The following is a 13472-nucleotide window of genomic DNA, read 5'->3' as shown; positions in this document are numbered from 1 at the left end:
GGAGACTCTGCTGGACAAACCAAGTAATTACACCATTTCAAGCATTTTATCTGCATTATATGTTCTGTAAAAACAAATTTCATATCGGCGGCATATTCGCCGATACCGATATATCGGCGACAGGCTCATATCGGCCGATAATCTCGGCAAAACGATATATCGGTCGGGCTCTAATCAAAACATTATAATGTACCGTATGGATATTTATTTTAAGATTGTTTAACTGTTATTTAATTATTAGTGGTTTTAGAGTTTAATTTGACATTTGCCATCTAATTCTCACTTAATCTAAATGTAGTAATTGTGGAAATGAGCATTAACAGTTCAGTATTCAGTTTGGCCCAAATATATCCAATATCAGCAAAGTCTGTAATATTGGCTAATAAACTGGTACATTCATATAATGTATCCCTAGGGAAAATAAGATATTACAGTAGCTGAACAGTACATCTGTTGTATTTCCTGTCTCAGGGCTCAGATCCTAGAGCAGTTCTGTGAGTTTGTGCGTCAGCTTAAAGGAGCCCTGCAGCAGACTGTTCAAATCCATGTAGCTGCTGCTTTCTGCTGCACTTTGAAGGTAAGAAGCCATTTAAAAAGGAACAATTTAAAACCATTGCATTCATACCATGTAAAGCCACATTGTTTATCTCTTCCCCCCCCTGTCCTTTTTTTGCTATATAGTGTTTGGCATCAAGTCGGAGGGAATTGGGGTCAGAGGAGGTTCAAAGACCAGCACTGTCTCTCCTATTAGGGGTGCTAGAGGGCTCAAACCCACTCTTGCGCTGCATGGCTGCGGAGGGTTTAGCCAGGCTTGTGCAAGTTCTTAATGAACCCAATTTCACCGTTTCCATCACTCTCATGAGCTTTGACAAGTGAGTGTATGACAAGTTGAGTGTAAAAAACAAAAAGGTTTTGAAACCTATCTGAAATGAATGTAAATGGTGTTTTAGACTGAAGACAGCGAGGGATGCCATCACACGCACAGGTCATGCTTTGGCACTCAGTGCTGTCTACCGTTACCTGAGTGGGATTAGCTCCCCTCAGTACCTTAGTGCCTGCATTGGGGTCCTCTTCACCCTGTCCCAGGACAGCACCTCACCTGAAGTTCAGGTACACAGACCACATGACTGTTTATTATCGCTATAAAAGTAAATCAGGATACTATTGGTGTGCTTTCTTATATAGAGGGTTGTCAGGAAGATCATGCACTAACCTTTCTGTGAACCATTTGCACGTATGCAGATGTGGGCTCTCCACGCTCTTTCCATGGTTGTGGATCTAGCAGGCCCTCTGTACCACAGTCACCTGGAGGCTAGTTTCAATCTGGTGCTACGTTTGCTGCTCTCAACGCCACACACGCATGTGGAGGTTCAGCAAAGCCTGGGCCGCTGCCTTAACGCCCTCATCACCTCCATGGGGCCGGATCTGCAAGGTGCTCACATTTATTTACCCATAAACACACTCACATATTGTCATCATGCAGGTGAGACCTTTACACACTTTCTTCTCTCTGGTCATTTAATGTAAACCGTCCCCAGGTGAGGGTGCAGGTGTGTGTGCAGTGAGGACCTCGTGTTTGGTGGGCTGTGCTGTGATGCAGGACAGTCAGGACTGTCTGGTCCAGGCCCAGGCGATCTCCTGCCTCCAGCAGCTGCACATGTTTGCACCACGCTTTGTCAATCTGGCCAGCCTGGTGCCCAGCCTCTGTGTACGTTATAAATGCACTTAACACTCACAATCATACCGAACAACAGACATTTAATTGCATTCGCAACACATTTAACTGAACAAATTTCTGATAAATTACACGCAGTGAACAAAATAATATATATTTGACCAGAATTTGATTGAAATGTGAAATGTTAGGCTGTTATATTATTGGTTAATATTATTTTTCACCCCCAAGCAGCTTGAGTTGTCAGCAAAAAAGTAAAGTAGGTTCTGAGGTGGATAAATAGAAATTTTCATTAAAGGTTATTAGGGCGGTCAAAAAAAAATTCTAATTTCGAATATTCGTCGAATTTAAAAGTTGTTTAAGCAACTTAATTATAATTGTTTTATAAACATTATTTTAAACATTATGCACTTTTTTCACAGATAGTCATTTTATCTTATGCTTTGAATAAACGTGCATTAGTAATATTTTGCTCGATGCGCCCTCTTGTGGCCTCAGTAGAGAAGCGATGTGAAATGATACATTTTAAATTCGAATATAATTAAAATTTTGATAATATTTAAGTACAAAATTCGAATTTAGTTTTTCAGCCATTTTGACAGCCCTAAAGGTTATGAATTTTTTTTATTTTATTTTGAGACTAACAATGAGTTATGCACTCAACCAAGGAAATATACTTATATTTTATGTATTATATATATGTTATTATATATATGTTTTTTTCATGTTGTCTTTAATCGTTAGTGTTTATTTAGGGTTAATGTATAAGGAGAATTTCAGTTTGGTTTAGGCAGACAAACTAATTTTCTATAAATGAATAGTAGATATTAATATCTTGGCAGATGTTTACAAGGTATTAATTATTTTCATTTTATGGCAGATAACCAATAATTATAATAAATATATTATTGATATATATTATTGAAATTGATAACCAGTAATGAAAAATAATGATAATGATATATATATATAGATATATATATATATATATATATATCTATATATATATATATATATATGCCAAAAAGGTTGCCTTATTCTCACAGTAGCAGTTTTCTTTCTTCACATTCATTTATTTGTGTTATTGAATGAAAAATGAATGAAATGAAATAGAGGTGAGTGTTCACGGGCCTGGCTTTGCCCTCATCTGTAGTGACAGTGCTGTTTTCTGCTTTCTTGTACAGGAAGTCTTATTGGATTATTCTTTGTTGGTAGGTTTTGTCTGCCTCTCTGCTGTTAGGCCACTTTATTCCCTTTCCTTTGTTTGCATTTCATATTCCCTTCTTTCTCTTGCGTCTCTCTCTATAATTACGCTCTGTTGTCATCCTCTCATTTTTCCCAGTGTGAAACTAACTCAAGAAGGATCTGGTTTTGAGCATGAGTGCAGACAGTGTCACTGCTTCTAAATGCAGGGTTAATGCCAAGGATTAGGTTTGCTTGGCTTGTTCTTTTCTGTAAAGGCTTCTAACACTGTTCACCCACACAGTGCACATGACATGCCTCATGCCAATTCAAGCTATCAGCTTTATTACTGTGAGAGCTTCAGACGATTGCTCTCTCTCTCTTCCTCACTCAGCCACACACGCGCACGCGCGCGCACACACACACACACACACGTTTAGACACTGAAAGAGCGTTTGTGTGGGATCATTTTGACATAACAAAACTAACTTTGATGTGACCGCAGCTGTCTGCTGAAGTGTTTTTTTGCACTTTTGTCTGGATTATGTTGTGCAAAATGTGATGAAGTGATCATCACATTTGAAATGTGCTCTATTTTTGAATTCATCTACTTGCTCTCAATCTGAACTATTATGTTTTATATATTATATCAGAGGTGTGCTGTAAATAATTTAAACCATTACCATTAAACCATTTTTTATTTTATTTAATTTCATTTAATTTGCTATACCACCCAGCTCTAATGTCTCAGATCTGTTCTTCTATTTCACAAGTCCTCATTTGATTCACTACTCATCATTTGTAAGACCATACTAATATCAAGATCTTATGTTACTTTTAATTTCATGTATAATATTTGTGCATGTACAGATAAACCTGTGCAGTTCGTACCTGTCTCTGAGGCGTGCAGTTGTGGCTTGTCTGAGACAGCTGGCTCAGAGGGAAGCAGTGGAGGTATCGGAGCACGCAGTTGCTCTGGTTAAAGAGCTACCACGCAGAGACAACACACAATTGGGTGAGTCAGCATCGCCCCCACTGCACAACATGAAGTGAAAGTGACGTGTATCCAAGTATGGTATCCCATACTCAGAATTTGTGCTCTGCATTTAAACCATCCAAGTGCACACACACAGCAGTGAGTGAGTAGTGAAACATACAATGTTAACACACCCGGATGCAGTGAGCAGCCATTTTTGCTGCGGCACCCGGGAAGCAGTGGGGGGTTCGGTGCCTTGCTCAAGGCTCTCCCCTCAGTTGTGGTATTGAGGGTGGAAGAAAGCACTGTACATTCACTCCCCCCACCTACAATCCCTGCCGATACCAAGACTCAAACCCGTGACCTTTGAGTTACAAGTCAGACTCTCTAACCATTAGGCCACGACTGCCCAACATAGTATATCAAGCACATTTTTCAAGCAAAACGTCACTTGTTACAATATATGTCACAATGGGCTGTATGTTAAATGATTATTGTCTATCCTGCAGATGTCACTATTAAGGAGGTGGGATTGGAGGGAGCTTTGTTCAGTCTGCTGGATAGGGAGTCTGACCCGCACCTGTGCCAAGACATTCAGGAGACGCTAGTCCACATGATGAGCTCGTCTGCTGAGAGTAACCTGGCCCACTGGCTGAAACTCTGCAAAGACGTGCTCTCTGCCTCTGCAGGTGGGCTTCAATCTTAGCTCTTTGAGCAGATTATGATGAGAATAAAGTCATCTTAATTTTTCATCTCAGGACGCTTTATCTCCTGGATCTTGAGTAAAAGATGTGTTAATCCTATTTACACCAAGAACACTGGAAATTAGCTTTAGTCTCTGAGAAAAGTGCGCACATGTGAACAAAAGCAAAATATGTTCTACTTATTCACATTTTTTAGTGTAAAAAACCCACTTGACAAGTGAAAAGGCCTTGGGATTGGCTTAAAATGTTGTGAACTTTGTGTACGAGCTCATGACAAATTCCTTTTGTTTTTATCAGTGTTTTGTTAGTTTGACTTGCAAAGAGTTGCGTCCTTTGACTATTTAGTTTTTCATGGTCTTATTCTTAAGACTCGGCTGCAGCTGCTGCTGTAGAAATGCAACAGGAGGAGGATGGAGATCGATATGACGACTCCTCTGCATTCCATGCAAAGTCTGAATCCAGCGGCCCCTTCAATAACCTGCGCTGGTCCACTCGTGTGTTTTCCATGGAGTGTGTGTGTCGTATAATAGCACAATGTGAGAACGGAGACACGGCTCACTTCAACATGGCACTCGCTCAAGAACAACGTTTACATGAATCTGCAGGTTAGATACATCACTTCTGTCGTGTTAGAATTTTTATTTCTATTATTTCCATTCTTTTCCAAATTGCTTTAGTGTATTTGCGGTAACTCCGTATACTGGGATGTCTTTCTTGATGTGTTCAGTAAATCACTGGATCTTAGCGCCACCTTCTGGGGTGATTTAAATACATTTGTTAACATTGTTAATCACAGCACCCCTTCTGTCTCTCAGATTTCCTGGTTCTCCACTTGGCGGATCTCATCCGCATGGCTTTCATGGCAGCCACAGACCACAGCGATCAGCTCCGACTGGCTGGTTTGCAAACACTGCTGGTCATTATTCGGAAATTCGCCAATGTGCCAGAGCCTGAGTTCCCTGGACATGTCATTCTGGAACAGTATCAAGCCAATGTGAGCACTAACTTAGTACTATTCAACCACAGTCTTAAAGTCAACTTTGCACACTTTCATATGCCCAGAAAAGTGTTGAAAGAAAGAAATTGCTTTTCTAGAACACATGAACATTGATTGGCAACTCAATTAAATAGGATATTTCCTAAATGCCTTTGAGTAAATGATCCTTATTGCAAATTTAATTGTAGGAAGCAGGCCCCTGCAAACCATTCATTTATTTCTAAGTATGGACCCTTTTATTATAATTTTATTTAATTATTATTATAATTTTTATTGATTGATTGATTGTGGTGAAATTTCCCCAAAAAAATACCACTTCTGGTTTTCAACTGGAGGAGAAGATTGATGGAAAATATCAACAGAAACCCCAACTTCATCACATCTTATATTATATGTATTATTGTTATTTTATAGTCACACCAATTAAGGAAGTTAATTTAATCATGTATTTATTTAATCTAATTTCAAATGAATATTTAATTGAATTATTATTATTATTATTAAATTTAATTATTATTAAATTATTAGTTATAGGCACAGATGTAGCTTTTTCAGTTTCAGGTTTGCAGACTAACGTTATGAGAACTTTAGCTTTCTGCCAAGAAGTTATTTTGTTGCATCACTAGTTGTTTATAACTTTTGAAGCCTGCCCGCTAAACTAGAGGATGCTTGGATATTTGAACTTTTATGTTCAGAGCTGTACAGTAAAGCTCTCAGCTGTTATTCTTAGAACCCCCAGAAGTACATGAGCTTGTTCATCAGTCTCTTGTTATTAATTGCGTGTGCATGCCTTTGTGAATGCATGTGAGAGCCTGTATCACTTACACTAAATTAGGTTATCTGTGGACTTAGCGGGGGCCCTCGTTTCAAACAGTGACGTGAAACATCTTCAGTATCATGTGCTAGAATGTTGTACGCTTAATTTATGCTTTATAAACTTACTCAGTTGAGTTTGGTAGTAGGCCATCAATCCTGTATAGTACTGTATATAAAAAGACTGGACAATAAAAAAAAAGTACAGTAATGTTCAAAAGTTTGGGGTCTGTAAGATGTTTTTGAAATATAATTTTTGCTCATCAAGGCTGCATTTATTTGATAAAAAATGCAGTAAATCCAGAAATAACTGTTTTTTTTTTTTTGTTTGTTTTAAAATGTAATTTATTCCTGTGATGGCAAAGCTGGATTTTCAGCAGTCATTACTCCAGTCTTCAGTTTCACATGATCCTTCAGAAATCATTCTAATATGCTGATTTTTATTATCGATACAAAAAAAAGCTTTTTGTGGAAATTTTGTTTTTTTTTTTTTTTTTTTTCTTTTCCAAAAAGAACAGCAATTACTTGAAATTGATTTGAAAACTCTTTACTGTCACTTTTGAATTAATGTGTCTTTGCTGAATAAGTGGTATATTCTTAAAAAAACATGACCCCAAAAATTTGAATGGCAGTGTATGTACAGAGTGTGAATCATATTTTTAAACTAAATTTGCATTGATGTTTCATTTAATTAATGTATACATTTAAGTAAAAGTTCCGAACACTTTATTTTATTTTCCACTATTTAAATTAACATCAAAACAATGAAATAGCACACATGGAGGTATGGGAATTATGCAGCATCAAAGCTATATTTTATATTGCCATTCTCCCAGCCACTATTATGAGATGCATCCTTGGAACAGTATTGAAGCAGGTACAGTACATTATGGGTGCTTATTGACTCTCATTCACTCTCTTGTCTTTTTTTTTTTCTCTTTTTTGTTTGTTTGTTTTTTTACTTACATTTTTTGTAAAGACATCCAAACATAGGCACAACATAACTTATCTACAAAACTTATTTTAGCATACTTTTAGATCAGAAGATTTCTAAGGCTATGAGAAACCTCCCAAACTTTTGACTGGGATGGTTTAAATAATAAATGTACTAAATATTTTTTGATGTTGTAGGTTGGAGCTGCACTCAGACCTGCCTTCCATGTGGATGCCCCTCCGAATGTGACTGCCAAAGCCTGCCAGGTGTGCTGTTTTAAGAACTTAAGCATTATCTAAAATGATGCACCTTTGCATTTACCAGCAAATACCATGTAACCCAACACACTGTTTCAAGTCTTAAAGGGGTCATATGATGTTGCTAAAAAGAACATTATTTTGTGTATTTGGTGTAATGAAATGTTTAGGTTAGAATATGTTATGTTATGTTATGTTAAAGTTCAAGAAACACATTATTTTCCACATACTGTACATTATTGTTTCTTCTCTATGCCCCGCCTTTCTGAAACGCGTTGATTTTTACAAAACTCATCATCCTGAAAAGCGAGGTGTGCTCTGATTGGCCAGCTATCCAGTGCTTTGTGATTGGCCGAATTCCTCAAGCGTGTGACGGAAATGTTACGCCCCTACCATACTGTTGACGACCCCGGGCTGGACTCCGCTTCGTCCACGGTGAAAGCCAATCCGGCGATCGACAGCGCGAAGTTGATGTATTCCCTCAGCGACCAGCTGGGATCAGCTCTAGGCATGACGAATCAGATATCGTCCTCTTTTGGAAGGCCAAACAAAGTAGTTTCGCTTTCACAACGAAACACACAGCGCCTTCACGACATGGCGGCAGCAACAATACTACAGCGGGAATAAAAGTTACGCCTTCTTTCTTTGCATGAACATTTGGGCGGCATTATGCAAATCTTACCACATCGAGCTTGTAACACTTCAAAGAGAAAGGAAAAATTGAAATCGCATCATATGACCCCTTTAAGTCACATATTTTGTCACTGTCAAATTGGGTGTCCCAAATATGTTCCTTTTGTAGCATTAAAATTCCCAAAACAATCCTTTACACAATGTTTTTAACCTCTTGAACCCGCTTCATGCTTGTTTTCAAATACCTTGAGTTTACGTGGGTTCACTTGACCTAGTTTCTTTTGTTGCCATTCAGGTTTGCAGTGCATGGATCGCCAGTGGGGTCATCAGCGACCTGCGTGACCTGAGAAGGGTACATCAGCTTCTGGCTTCATCTATCGCCAAAGTTCAGGTGGGGAGAGAAGTTTCCAGTCAGCTCTATAATGAAAGCACCTTCACCATGGAGACGCTGGCTGTGCTCAAAGCCTGGGCAGAGGTACTGAACACCATCACACAACTATTAAAGCAGTACCTCTACGTCTGGCCATTATTTAACTCTAGGGATGGGCAGTATGACGGTATATAAAGTATGATGGCCACACTTTTGTTATATCTATTTTGAAAAGCAGAAAACTTTAAAGTAAATCTATGCGTCTTTACAGGTGTATATCACAGCGGTACAGGGCTCCAGGCAGAGAGAGAGTCCAGGCAGCCATCTTCAGCAGCAGAGTGATGAGGCTGGGACTGCAGGCCCAGCAGGGGCTGGTTTGCTCAAACTGGTTCAGACTGATCTTGCAACCCTGAGCCGCCTGTGGCTGGCTGCCCTTCAGGACCATGCCCTGCTCACCCTGCCCTCACAATACTCCAGTCAGCTCCCCTCCATAGGTTACTACTCGCGCTCTGTTTCTCAGATTACACACCTACCTGATGGAAAATAAGTAGATATACTTCTTTACTTCCAGATTTGATATCGGGGTTATGAAAAGTAACTGTGTCTAATGTATATATATATGCCTCTAGTGCAACCAAATAAATATATTTAAAAAATGACTATTTGCAAACAGATTTTCCAAACTCTAATATTGTCGGCCATGGCTTAGCATAGCAGATAGTCTTGTCCCAAACTCATACCATTGTTAATTTCATGATTCTTTGATAAATAGTTCAAAAGAACAGTATTTGAAATAGAATTCTTTTGTAATATTACAAGTCTCTTTACTGTCACTTTGGATCAATTTAATGCATCCTTGGTGAGTAAAGGTATTGAAAATCTTTCCATTGAAAATTCAGATTATTTATGCAGATTTTTAATTACCATTTAAACAATAGTAATAGTGGACTGAGACACTAATTTTATGATTAATTTATTTATTTTTGTGTTATGTATCTTGTTTAGAGCTACTGTATGTGAGTTCTAACATGCATCTTTATTTGTCAGGTGGCTCGTTTTACACTGCAGAAACGGTGGAACAGGCCCGTCCACATTATTACAGTGTCTGGGCTACCATTCTCCACGCTACTGCTCTCTGGCTCAACAGCACTGGATTCATCATGGTGGACGAGGGACCTGCCAACCTCTCCAGACCGGTCACACCCACCTCCATGGGCCAGTCCACCTCACTGAGTAGTGTCAAATCCCCAGAAGACGTCTACACTGACCGCCTCCACCTTATCCTGGGTACAGATCTCAGTTAATATTTCCTGTTTCATTAAGTGGATGTAGTTCAAGGTTTATAGGGCATTAGGGATGTTAATTTTAACCGGTTAACTGTTAACCGACCGTGAATAATTTTGACCGATTAATACAATGTTTTTTTTTTTTTTTTTTTAGTCATTTATCAAAATATTTAAAAAGGTTTGCTGCATGGTTGAAATACGCTACGTGTATAAAAAAAGTTGCGTTTTTTTAGAGGAAGAAAAAAACCAAGTCGCGTCTGTCACATTTTATTATTTCATTCAGAAATAGGCCTAATGCTGACACAAAATGTTTACAAACATTATAATAAACACTGTAAACATAGCTAGGCTATTTTAGTTCCCCTCACTCCACAACAAATCCTTTCAATTAACAGTATTTAGAAAAGAACAAGAATTAAAAATATAAGAAGCTATAGCTAAACAACAAGCCAAAACGAATTAATTTAGGCTAAAACAAAACTGAAACCAACGTTGGGTCTCTCATTTGACACTAAATCAAATGTTTCTGTATTCGCGAAGTATTTGAATTGCAAATTATTATTTATGTAGCCTGCTTCACTCGTGTTCCAATATCCACGTAAAACAAAATGGTTTGCATTTGTCACTGTTTTGGAGCACACTGCCTTATAGATAACCTTAAGACTAACATATTGATACTAACACCCAAAAAACTTTCATTTTGATTTCATGGGGACTTTAACTGTGCGCGCATGCAGCGCTGGCGCAATCACTTGAATTTTTTCCTTCTAACAGTGGAAGAAACTACTCCTTTTAGTCATAAAGATAATCGGAATTGTAAAAGGTTTGCCTTTATTTGTTTACAGTCACAATAAAAACAAATCTTTGTGCTTTTGTAAAATAAGCCTAAAGAAAAATAGGATGCCGCTTTCTGCCATCTGATTTCCTTTCGCGCAGCACAAAAATGAACTGAAACTCTGCATACTAGGCTACTTGTTGCACAGTTTTTCTTTCGTTTTCTTAATATATTAAGTAAAAATATATTTCTCGTATAGGCTTATTTATTCGTTATAAATATATAGCCTAGCTTTATGATGTTTTTCTTCGCTCGCAGAAGCGCTGCAGGTACGTGATGTGATATGATATGACCATGTGAATCCTCATGTTCTGTTGTTTGCTGCTTTTTGCGCATGTAAAATTAATCCCCGGGAAACAAATGTTAGTATTTTTTAACGGGTCACAGACACGTATCCTTTCTAATTTAATTAAATTCGAATTTAAAATAATCTTGTCTGTTAACGGTTAATAATCGGTTAACGAGCGTCGGTTGTCGGTTAGGAAAAATAACCGAAATGAACATTCCTATAGACCCTAGGCATCCATAGCTAGCTTTCAGTCATTCAGAGAACTGAATTTTGCTCTAGTCATTTTACATGGGCTGATTATGAGGATCATAAATACTTGAGATATTTTAGGATTTCACTTCTGAAAGATTTTAGATTAACATATCTTTAGTCTTGTTTAATGTTCTATGTTCAATTCACTAAAATGTTCCATTTAGGAATCAGTGTGGAGTTTTTGTGTTCTCCTCACTCTGGAGACCAAATGGAAAACATTGATTCTTGTCTTCAGGCACTGCAGGCCTTATTGGAGGTGCCTTGGCCCCGTTCGAAAATGGGCAATGATCAGGTATTCTATAATCAAAAACAGATCAAAAGATTCTATATCAAATACATGTTGTTCTTTTGATCTTTAATTCTCTTTCAAGATAGATATATATATATATATAAAAAAGACTGGAGTAATGGCTGCTGAAAATTCAGCTTCGCCATCGCAGGAGTAAATAGCATTTTATAATCTATCAATTTCACAATATTGCTGTTAGTACTCTATTTTTTGATCAAATAAATGCAGCCTTGGTGAGAATAAGAGACTTTCAGAAACATTTTAAAACATCTTAGCATCCCCAAACTTGTTTTTCCCATAATTGTTTCTTTGTGTTTAAGATTGTTTTTCTTACAGTATTGCATCAGTACTTCAGGCCCTTGAATCAATATTTGTATTTTTGTGTTAATTTATATAATTACAAATCAATGGATTATACCATTGTTTAACAACATATCGATTGTTCAGCTGACAAAATGTTTTTTTCAGAAATAAAAAACCTCAGTAGACAAAAACTCCAATTCAAGTTTATTTGTATAGCGCTTTTCACAATACAAATCGTTGCAAAGCAGCTTTACAGAAAATTAAGTTTCTACAATATATTTAGTAGTACCTTGTCAGTGGTGACTGTCAAATTGATGTACATATGGCAGAAATGTACGGTAAAATTCAGTTCATAAAATTCAACCCATAAAACAGTTTTTAAGTTGTGCCATTGTAAATACTTTAAGTCTGTAATGCATTGAGATTTGTGGTTTGCCATTTGTTTTTCCCATGTACTTAATGTCTAGTATGTTTTTGTCTATTATGTCTTTCTCGTTAGTCACTCTGTGTTCCTGACAAGTGTATGGTGTTCTCTCTCTGTAGGCTTTGAGTGTGGAGCTGCTCAGCGTTCTACACAGGCTCATAGTCACTCGGGAATCTCCCAGCATTCAACTGGCTGTGCTGGAACTGGTGCGACAGATTGTTTGTGCTGCTCAGGAGCATGTCAAAGAGAAACGCCACAGTGCAGAGGGTAAGTCTCAAAAACTACTTTGGCTTAAATAGTGTAAAGCTTAAATAACCCTCTGAATTCATCCTTCTTTGCTGTATTTGGTCAGTTGATGATGGTGCAGCAGAGAAGGAAACTGTTCCTGAGTTTGGTGAGGGGCGGGACACTGGCGGCCTGGTGCCAGGGAAGTCTCTTGTTTTTGGAGCACTGGAGCTGTGTCTCTGCACACTTTTGAGAATGCTTCCGCAGCTCAGCCCCAAACTGGCTGGCAGCCCCATGGGGTGGGGAGGACACACCTGCTCCCTCAGCAGCACTGACTGTAGACTTGTCACATCTGCTCTGGCCATTCTCTCAGAACTCCCCTCCATCTGTTCACCAGAGGGTAAGAGGTCCAGAGTATTACTGCGGCCATAAGAGCTTTCAGATTGTGAGAAAATCATTCCTCCTGCCCACTTCATTTTAGTTTACTTTTCATTTTGTTTATTCAATTTAGGAATTACACTTTTTTTTTTTCTTGTTCCATTACAAGGTCACATAAAACAATATACAGTTTGTTTGTTTTTTTGTCCTCTATCAAACATTTTGTCATACTTTAATATGTCTCTTTTTTTCTGTTCCACAGAAATGAGATTCTAATCCATAAGTGATCAGAAATCTGACAGTGTTTTATTCTTCTCTCCACAGGCAGTGTGTCAGTGCTGCCCACAGTGCTCTATCTGCTGCTCGGGGTGTTGAGAGAGGCGGTGAAGGGCTCTGTTGGAGCAGAGAGTGGACAGCTGGTACCAGGCATCCTGCAGGCCTTGCGCACTGTTCTAACCTCTCCCATGAGCAGAGCTGAGAAGAGTCGTGGGGCCTGGGCTGAACTGCTGCGATGTGCAGTGCACACACTCTTGGAGTCTTGGCATACAGGTAGTTCTCTATCTCTCTCATCAACCACACTCTGTGTGTGTGTGTGTGTGTGTGTGTGTGTGTGTGTGTGTGTGTGTGTGTGTGTGTGTGTGTGTGTGTGT

General features: G+C 38.4%; 1 protein-coding gene across 1 annotated transcript in view; it reads left to right on the top strand.

Moving 5' to 3' along the window:
- The window catches only part of LOC107694966 (HEAT repeat-containing protein 5A-like), a 31191-nt gene that overhangs the window by 14131 nt on the left and 3588 nt on the right, over positions 1 to 13472 (top strand). The window contains exons 16-33 of the mRNA XM_016494700.1: positions 472 to 577; positions 682 to 872; positions 951 to 1110; positions 1243 to 1432; positions 1539 to 1708; positions 2860 to 2886; positions 3728 to 3872; positions 4343 to 4522; positions 4906 to 5142; positions 5353 to 5531; positions 7479 to 7547; positions 8467 to 8646; positions 8813 to 9035; positions 9589 to 9828; positions 11368 to 11495; positions 12339 to 12486; positions 12572 to 12844; positions 13147 to 13371. Of these exons, the coding sequence (XP_016350186.1) occupies positions 472 to 577; positions 682 to 872; positions 951 to 1110; positions 1243 to 1432; positions 1539 to 1708; positions 2860 to 2886; positions 3728 to 3872; positions 4343 to 4522; positions 4906 to 5142; positions 5353 to 5531; positions 7479 to 7547; positions 8467 to 8646; positions 8813 to 9035; positions 9589 to 9828; positions 11368 to 11495; positions 12339 to 12486; positions 12572 to 12844; positions 13147 to 13371 (3071 nt within the window). The remainder of the gene's footprint in view (positions 1 to 471; positions 578 to 681; positions 873 to 950; positions 1111 to 1242; positions 1433 to 1538; positions 1709 to 2859; positions 2887 to 3727; positions 3873 to 4342; positions 4523 to 4905; positions 5143 to 5352; positions 5532 to 7478; positions 7548 to 8466; positions 8647 to 8812; positions 9036 to 9588; positions 9829 to 11367; positions 11496 to 12338; positions 12487 to 12571; positions 12845 to 13146; positions 13372 to 13472) is intronic.

This window comes from Sinocyclocheilus anshuiensis, unplaced genomic scaffold, assembly GCF_001515605.1.
Source record: "Sinocyclocheilus anshuiensis isolate Anshui unplaced genomic scaffold, SAMN03320099.WGS_v1.1 scaffold942, whole genome shotgun sequence".
NCBI classification, from domain to species: domain Eukaryota; kingdom Metazoa; phylum Chordata; class Actinopteri; order Cypriniformes; family Cyprinidae; genus Sinocyclocheilus; species Sinocyclocheilus anshuiensis.
Note: the sequence above shows the minus strand (reverse complement) of the source record. Positions and strands in the feature narration are given on the sequence as shown.